Source organism: Octodon degus, unplaced genomic scaffold, assembly GCF_000260255.1.
Source record: "Octodon degus isolate 3935 unplaced genomic scaffold, OctDeg1.0 scaffold00018, whole genome shotgun sequence".
NCBI classification, from domain to species: domain Eukaryota; kingdom Metazoa; phylum Chordata; class Mammalia; order Rodentia; family Octodontidae; genus Octodon; species Octodon degus.
In genome coordinates this window covers 1,495,245-1,504,502 of record NW_004524594.1, presented here as the reverse complement: position 1 = coordinate 1,504,502, position 9,258 = coordinate 1,495,245, and the positions used below count along the sequence as shown (strand labels likewise).

The 9,258-nt window shown below is 44.2% G+C and overlaps 1 protein-coding gene across 10 annotated transcripts in view; it reads left to right on the top strand.

Annotated features, from left to right (window-relative positions):
* Atg13 (autophagy related 13) overlaps positions 1-9,258 on the top strand; it is a 38,510-nt gene that overhangs the window by 15,553 nt on the left and 13,699 nt on the right. For all 10 annotated transcript variants that reach the window (XM_023710567.1, XM_023710569.1, XM_004626982.2 and 7 more), the window contains 5 exons: positions 1,225-1,306; positions 1,922-2,002; positions 2,417-2,536; positions 5,148-5,194; positions 6,398-6,538. In XM_023710567.1, coding sequence (XP_023566335.1) covers positions 1,238-1,306; positions 1,922-2,002; positions 2,417-2,536; positions 5,148-5,194; positions 6,398-6,538 — 458 coding nt within the window. In that variant the 5' untranslated portion in view covers positions 1,225-1,237. The remainder of the gene's footprint in view (positions 1-1,224; positions 1,307-1,921; positions 2,003-2,416; positions 2,537-5,147; positions 5,195-6,397; positions 6,539-9,258) is intronic.

The window sequence follows — 9,258 nt, the reverse complement described above, 5'->3', positions numbered from 1 at the left end:
AAAAAAAAAAAAAAAAAAAAAAAAAATGGGGGTTGGGGGGGAGGCTAGGGATATAGTTCAGTGGCATAGCACCTGCCTGGCAACCTGAATTCAATTCCCGTCACAAAAAAAAGGAAAATATTGTGTTTGTTAGTTTTGTTTTTTGCAGTGCTGGGGATGGAGCCCAGGGCCTTGGCACATTAGACAAGGATTCAGTTACTGAAGCGTATCCCTAACTTCAGCTAAGTTGTGTGTGTGTGTGTGTGTGTGTGTGCGTGTGTGCGTGTGTGTGTGTGTGTGACTGAGGAGTGAACACAGGGCCATTGCACTGAGCCTTTTTGTTTTTTGTTCTGAGGTAGGATACCCCCTGTTTAAAGTTGTTTGGACGGGGCTGAAACTTGTGATGCCCCTGCCTTAGACCCCTATAGTGGTGGGACTGATTGTGTGCCACAATGCCTGTCCACCAGTGACCTTTTTGGTTTATTAAAATACAGGTTTTGGGCCAGCCAGATAGCTCAGCAGACTGAAGCTCCTGCTTAGGCGGGTGCAGGGACCTGGTTCAATCCCCAGTGTGCTGTGCCGCCTGGCCCTGCCCCCAGGGCACCCTGAGACATTGATTGAGACCAGGTGTGGTGGCGCACACCTGTAGTCCCAGCACTTGGGAGTCTGATCTGTGTAGTGAGACCCTGTACTAAATACATTAAAACATAATAAATAAAATATAGTTCTAGCCAGCAATGTGGCAGACCCCCGTGATCCCAGCTTCTTGGGAGGCTGAGGCAGGAGGATTCCTGGGAGTGCGACACCAGCCTGGGCTACATGGTGCGTTCAAGGCCAGCCTGCACTGCATAGCAAGATCCTGTCTCAGAACCAGGTAGGGGATGTGGCTGTAGCTCAGTGAGGCATCAGTTCATCCCCAGTACTGGGAAAGAACAGCATCGCAGATCCTTGGTGCTAAATATAGTGGGTAATAAAAGTTTTAAGTAGATATATTTTAAGCTTAAGGTTTCAAAATCAGGTAAAATGTTCTCATCTATTTTTTTAGTTCCTAAATATAGCTCTCCATGTGGAATTTTGGAATTTATTGTCCTCAAGAAGGAGCACCATAATAGTTGGTGTGTCTAGCTACAGGAAGGTTTTTCTGTCCTGTCTCCATGTAACTGTTACCCCGCTCTTAGGTGTTACCATGTTAATCCCTTTTTAAATGTACTGATTGCCTGTCATCCCTACCTTTTTCTGTTACAGATTCTGATAGGCAATGGAAACTGATCTCAATTCGCAGGACAGAAAGGACCTGGACAAGTTCATTAAATTTTTTGCCCTCAAGGTAATGTAGCCATTCTCCTGGGCCAAGAACAGTTCGAAGTAACTCCTGTGTTGAAGCCTCTTTGGAATCAGAATCTAACAGATTGCAGCTTGCCCATTTTAAGGGCTACTTCTGTTTGTTGTAAACCAAACTGTGAATGATGGGGGTGTGACTAGAAAGTAGCTTTCAGTTTTCCACAGTAACTTGTTCACAGATTTTTGTGGAAGGCTATTTGTAGAAATGTCAAACTGTTCTGCCACATTATTGGCACAGTGTGTTCCCTTGGGGAGGGAACAAAGACAGGCACTGGAACGGCAGCCTTCAAAATGTCTTACCTAAGCATCAGCAGATTGCAGTGTCTACCTTTCTTTTATTGTTTCCTTCATGGTCAGTGGAGAATGAAAGTTGGATTTTAGACCTTCTTTTTGATTCTCTTTCTGTTAAAATGATTTCCTTTCCTGAAGTAGAGTTATGATAACTTGACACCGTTTTAACCTAGCAGTGGTAAGCTTTTAATCTTTGTACGCTAGAACCTGCTAGCTCAAACCTAGGACTCCTTGCACCCAAGGTAAGCCCTGTACTGCCCGCCACACTCCACAGATTTTTCATTGATTTCTTTTTGGGGTTGTTTTTCAGACCGTCCAAGTAATTGTCCAGGCTCGACTTGGTGAAAAGATTTGCACTCGTTCCTCTTCGTCTCCCACGGGTTCAGATTGGGTAAAATTCCTGTTCTTTGCTAAGTGAGGGGTAGATAATGCTGCAGTGTTTGTCACTAGAAATGAGTGTAAAGTTGTCAAGTTCAGTAATTAAGCATATCATTTATAGTAATACTAAGCTGTGATGTGAGAAATGTCTGACACTGTTGGATCCATTCACTTGGAAAGTGTATTCCTTATTGAGATAAATCCTGACAGCCTCTGGGTCCTGGCTTTCTACTGAGGCACATGGAAAGCTTCATCCTGCCTTGTTATCTGGTGGTTGTCCTGAGTGCTTAACCTTTAACCCTTTTCCTGTCCAAATCTGGGGCCTTGGTGCAAGCCCAAGCAGTGCCTGCCATCCCAGACAGACTGCTGCTCAGTTCCCTGATATTCCTTGACAGGGTCTCATGCCAGGGTCCCTTTTGTTTTTCAGTTTAACTTGGCGATCAAAGATATCCCAGAGGTCACCCATGAAGCAAAGAAGGCACTGGCGGGGCAGCTGCCTGCTGTTGGGCGGTCCATGTGTGTGGAGATCTCACTCAAGACCTCTGAGGTAAGGGGACAGCCGGGTGGAGCTTCCCCCATCAGCCACGCTGTCCACCCTCTGCTCCCAGCTTATTTCTCAGCCTCCTGAATTTTCCTTCTCTGAACTTCTCATATTCTTTTTTTCATTAACTTATTTGTTTAGTCTTTTTGAGACAGCGTCTCACTCTGCAGTTCAGGCTGGTCTTAAAGTCGCTTTGCAGGCAAGGCTAGTCCTGAACTTGCTGTGATCTTTCTGCCTCAGCCTCTCAAGTGCTGGGACTACAGCGTGCACCACCATCCCTTGCATTTCTTGTTTTCTGAAGGAGTCTTGGTTTATGTGCTCGGTGGTGCTAAGGATTGAACGCAGGACTTCGTATGTGCTAGACAGTACCTTAGTCTCTGGTTCTGGCTCTTATGCTTTTCCTGCATTGTGAAATCAGCTCTTTGTTCTCTTCTGCACATGACAGTTTTCTATTCATTCTTCGACCTACAAGCTCTAGAAAATCTACCCTTTTAGGGACGAGAGGTAGCTGCTTTCTGTAGACTTCCTATGGCATCTCATTTGTAGATACTAAATTGTTTTGGTTTTGCAGTACTCAGGTTTACACCCAGGGCCTTCACACTGAGCTGCATCCCCACCTCTTTTGTTGTTGTTGCTTTTGAGACAGACTCTCACTATATCTATCTATCTATCTATCTATATATCTATCTATCTATCTATCTATCTACCGAGAGAGAGAGAGAGAGAGAGAGAGAGAGAGAGAGAGAGAGAGTTCAGATTGTCCTTGAACTATGTGGCCCAGCCTGGCTTTGAACTTTTGGTGATCCCGCTGTCTTAGTCCCTCCCTTGTGCTGGAATTTTATGTGTGCATCACCATACTCAATTTTACTGTAATTTTTTTTTCTTTTTGTGGTGCTGGGGATCATACTTAGGACCTTTACATGCTAGACAGATGATCTACCACTGAATCAAATCCCCCACTCTTTACTGTAATTTAAAAAAAAATGTTGAGTGGGCATGGTGGTGCACGCCTGTAATCCCAGCGCTGGGGAGACTGAAAACAGGAGGATCACTACGAGTCCGAGCTGCATAGCAAGACCCTGTACCAAATACATAAGAAATGGGATCCCTGCCTGTTGTTAGCTCAGTTGTTTAAGTGCCTGCCCATGCAAATACATAAATATAAATATATAAATAAGTACATGTGTGTGTATATATGTAATTTTTTTTTTTACCCTGGTCCACATTGAGCCAGGATATTCATTTCGTTTTATTTTTGTTAGACGGTTCTCACTATATAGCACAGGCTGGTCTTGAACTTGCTTATGTAGCCCAAACCGACCTCAAACTCATGGCCATTCTCCTGCCTCATCCTCCTGAGGGCTGAGAATACAGTTGTGCACCACCACACCTGAATGAGCGAAGTATCACTACTGTACTTATATGCTTGTTAATCTGTTCCCATTAACATTATGAGGCTATGTGGTGTGATGAGGCAAGCTAGTCCTATAATTTCCCCTACTGAACGCAGCGCCTTAGACCGCTCAGCCATCCTGACTTCCTTAATTTCCCCTACTGAGGCAGCTAAGGAATAAGATTGCTTGAGAACAAGGCTTCAAGACCAGCTCAGACAACACACTAAGGCCCTGTCTTAGAAGAAAGCTCTATAGCTGTAGCTCAGTGGTAGGACACTTGCTTTGCATGTTAGGGCCCTTGCTTGAATGACCACCACCACAAAACCAAGGCGAGAGCAATAAGGAGGTCTAAAATAGACATACAAATTTGATGTACTACAATAGACATTCTCAGCTTTGTAGACTAACTGCACTTACTCCCATACCTAAGAAAGCAGTACTCTTCCAGCCGATTAATAAAAAGGTCTAAAGGTATGGGACTGTCTTTTGCTTAAGTCACATGCAGGAATGTTACAAGGTTGAGGAATTCTGGCTTTCATCTTTTCCTTTCCTACCTCCTAGAAGTCTATTGAGAGGCATACAATACACAGAGAGGGTGAACATTTGGCTAGAGATTATCACACAGCTAAGAAACTTTTTTTTTTTTTTTTTTTTGAGAGTCTTGCTGAATAGGTATGTTGCTGAGGCTGGGCTCAAACTTGTGACCCTTTTTCCTCAGCATCCCAGAGTACTGGATTTTACAGTCATGCACCACGAGACTTGGCTACAATTTTTATTTTAAAGGAAATTCTATGATGTATTTATTAAGAAAAAAGAAGTGGAGGGCTGGGGAGATAGCTTGGTAGTTTAAGTGCCTGTCTGGCAAGCACAAAGACCTGGGTTTGATTGCTGGTACCGCATGCTGTGCAGGCCATCAAAACCAGGCATGGTAGTGCATGTCTGTAATCCCAGTGCTGGAGAGGATGAGATAGGAGGATCGCTACAAGCCATAGCTGTGTAGTGAGACCCTGTACCAAATAAATAAATAAAAGATAAAGACAAAAAAGAAGTGGAAAAAAATGGTATATACAGGGTGATCTAACCTTTTAAAAAGCTGATTAAATAAATTGATACTTTTATTTTCTTTTCATATCTTCACATTTTTGTAGTGACTGCATAATACTTTGTGATAAGAAAGAAAGTAACTTAAAAACTGAAAAGCTTTTCACTTGTCCCACCTACAGGGAGACTCCATGGAGCTGGAGATTTGGTGTCTTGAAATGAATGAGAAGTAAGTGCTTCTGTCTCAGGCTTTTGGGTTGGTGGCAGCTGAGGACACAGCGGGTGACATCCTGTGAGAGCAGGGCTTTGTTCCCCAGGCAGGGAGGGCGTCTGGCTTCCCAGCAGAGCCATAGGTCTCTGCTGCACTGTGCTCCTTGCCTGGCTTCCAGCCTAGTCACCGTGGTGACCTTCAGATGTAGGTCAGTCCGGGAGGTCGGTCCTCAGGGACCCAAGAGCCTCAGAGAGAAACAGCAGGGAGGGCTGACAAGGGCTTGCTGTTCGCCCAAAGCACAGCTCACTCTCTGACTCAGTCCCTCGTGAGTGTGTAACGTGACCACTCCATTTTGTCTGTTCGCTGCATGGCTGTCGTCCAATAAGATTTCCCTGCACTGCCCCTGACACCCCATGGTGGCCGTGGATGGGAGCTCTGTGCCATGTTCCTGCCCCCGCCTTTGTCCTTTAAGGCAGCTCCATTTACCTGCTGGCTGAAGCATCGGTTCTCATGGAGAATATGCAGGAAGACCGAGGGAGATACCAGCCATCCAAGAAAACCCTTAGTAGTGATAAATACCTGACATGTGAACACTGGTTTTTCTTAGAGAACAATTTCCTTATTATGGTAGAGCATTTTAGTGACAGGCTTTTCTCTAGATTTCCCTAGACAGTTCATAGGATGACACAGTACTATTATTTCTGCACCTTTAGTGTATATAACTGCACTGTATATTCATTGATTTTTAAGTATTGCTGTATTGCTTAGAATGATAACCACTTCCAAACTACATCAAAACATTGGGGCCGGGGAGATGGCTCAGTAGGATAAGCGCTTGACTGACAAATGCAAAGATCTGAGTTCAATCCCCGGTTCCGCCAAAAAAAAAAACAAAAAACATATTGGGTGGATTTTCCTTCTCATTTCTTCTGTCTAAGGCATAAAAATATAAAACTTTGGCTTCCTTCAGTAATCTATGCGCTGGGTTTGGTGGGGGATACCTGTAATCCCAGCACTCCTGAGATAACCTCAGGAGTATCGAGGTTAGTTTGAGGCCAGCCTGAACTACATAGTGAGACACTATCTCAAAAGACAAAAAAAAAAGAAAAAAAATCTGTGGACCACTCCAGTGTTCCTTTAGTTCAAAACATTATTAAATCATAAAGTTGTACAGTTTCAGTAGTTCATAGGCGATGCTAACTGGGTCTGTGTACTCCTCAGGTGTGATAAAGAAATCAAAGTTTCCTATACTGTCTACAACAGACTGTCCCTGCTATTGAAGTCTCTTCTTGCTATAACACGGGTGACGCCAGCCTACAGGCTCTCCAGAAAGCAGGGGCACGAGTATGTCATTTTGTATAGGTAAGCAGCAGGGACGTTCGTCTCATCACACATGCCAGCCTGTCTTCAGGTACTCTGTGACCATGATGCACATAAATATTGCTTGGATTATAGGTGCTATATCCACTATGTGACTGATTTCCATCTGCCATGATGGGTCCCAGCATTTTCTTTACTTTTTTTTTCTGGGGGTGGGGACAGCTTAACTGGCCTTTGTTGTCTGCAAAGTCATGAGTTCTTAGAGTAGACTTTGAGGTCTGGAAAGGAGCTTAAGCCCTCATAAAACAGGCCATGCTTCTGGGCATGGTGGTTCACACCTATAATCCCCAGTAATAGGCTGAGACAGGATTACTACAGATTTGAGGCCATCCTGGAGTTGAATACCAACTTGAGCTGTGTAGTGAAACCCTCTTTCAAAAAAAGACAAATAAAAAAAAAGGCTGAGGCAATAGCTTGGTGGTCCAAGCACCTGCCCGGTAAGCATAAGGTCCACAGTTCAATCCCTGGGCTGCATGCCATGCTGGCCTCAGCACTGGGGAGGCTGAGATAGGAGGATCACTATGAGTCCAGAGTCCAAACTGCATGGTGAGACCCTGTACCAATTGGAAGGGAGGGAGGAAGAGAGAGAAAGATTTAAAAAAAAAAAAAAAAAAACAAGCTGTCCTAGGTAGGCATGTTAGTACACTTGGGAGGCTGAGGCAGGGAGGTCAGAAATTCAAGTCTAGACTGGGTAGGTTAGCAAGACCCAGTCTCAAAGTATTTCAGTGCTAAATTGAAACTTTTTCTCTAACAAACTGCTAGTTTGAGTGTTAAATTACTTGTCTGTGGAAATAGAAAGCTGGTCAGCAGTTAGCTGAACATTTTCCTTGGGGTATTTCTCTTGGTTTTTTTTTTTGTTTTGTTTTTGTTTTTTTTTGTTTTTTTGTTTTTTTAATTGTCTTTTTGAGACAGGGTTTCCCTACTCAGTTCACTTCAGGCTGGCCTTGAGCTCTCTTAGTAGCCAACGCTGGTCCTGCCTCAGCTTCCCAAGTGCTGGGAATACAGGCGTGTATCACCACGCCTGGCTTCTCTTGAGCTTCTTTATGGACTGCAATTCTCTGAAAGTCACTGGACCAACTAACCAGTGGGGTTACACAGAGCCAAAAGCAGAGTTTGACATGTCTCATTAAATGCAGGCATCAAAAGCTATGGGGCAGTGTCAGGAGAAGAGAAGGGGAGTGGGAGGACGGGGAGGAAAAGTTTGTTGTGGAGGGAAAAACAGGGCAGACATCCTGGAGGAGGTGAACTACACTGGGCTGAGGCAGAGAGGCGGGCAGGAAAGCAAGGACAGCACGGAGCTGTGTGCACCGCCGCAGGGTCCGAGGGAGGAGTAGAGGGTGTGGGACAGTGCGAGAGCAGACCAGGGCCTCTCATGAACGGCTGGCGTCACCTCTCACTACATGCAGCGCTAGTGCAGCAGGACACAGCGGCCTCCTGCATCTGTCAGGTCCTTGGACCCCGAGAGCCCTTCAAGTCATCTTTCACGTTCTTGGCAGTAAACTGACAACCCCAGTCGTGCATACTTTTCCAAGAATAACATAACATTTGTAGTTTTGTCTATAACTTTACTAGGTATGAAGTTGAGCCTTCTATTTTAAAATGACTAAACTATATTTAGATGCAGTAGAAAACTGCTCTCTGATGTTGATGTCTCTTTCCCGGATGCTGAGCCCCCTTTCCTTTCATTCTTAGATTTTTTGAGTTTTGGTACTGGTACTGGGAATCAAACTCAGGATCTTGTGCTTGCCAGGCAGGCGCTGTGCCACTGAGCTACCTCCCTGGCCCCCTTTTGTTGTTATATAACTCGCTCTACTATGCTATTAAAATCAGCTTAGTTATTTAGGATTGCTGCTTTTATCCTGCCTCTCTGGAGTAAGCAGTGTTGCTTCCTGAATGTGTAACCATGGGGAAGTGATGTTGAATACGATGATATGGCTTAAACTGTGAGGAAGTGGGTGATCTCTTTTTGTTATTCTTTTTTTTCTAAGTATAGGAGATTGAACCCTGGACCTTTATACTAGCTACATTCCCAATTCCCTTTTTATCTTTTATCTTTGATTTTTGAGGTGGGAATGAGATTTGCTAAATTGTCCAACTTGGACTCAAACTTGGGATCCTCCTGCCTCAGCCTGCCAGACTGCTGGGTTTACAAATGTGGGCCATCGTAGTTGGCTTCCTATTCCTGTATCGCATATTTTAATTTTCGCAGCCTACTCTAACCTAGTTAATTATTTCGTGGTAGAAAAGATCTTTTGTTTTAGGTTTATTTTGTTGTTTTGTTTTGTTTTGTGAAACAAGATCTTACTATGTACTTCAGGCTGGCCTTGAACTCAGCTGTGTACCTGGGCTGGCCTTGAACTCAAGGTACTCTTCCTACCGCAGCCTCCTGAGAGCTAGGATTATAGGCATGCAGAACCACACCTGGCTCAATATTCTCTACTTTCTTAACTCACTTATGGGGAATGACTTGTTTTAAGAAGGCACAGGGGCTGGGGACTTAGCTCAGTAGTGTAACACCTGCCTGGCAAGTGCAAGGTCCTGAGTTCAATTCCCAGTACTCCCCCCAAAGAAGGGCAGAGTTCCTCATAATTGAAGCCTATATCTTCCAGTAGCAGTTGAAGTTCTATTCATCAAATTCATTTACATGTGTTTCTCTCCCAGTATGTATACTTTTTTTTTTTTTAATTTTTTATTTATTTCTT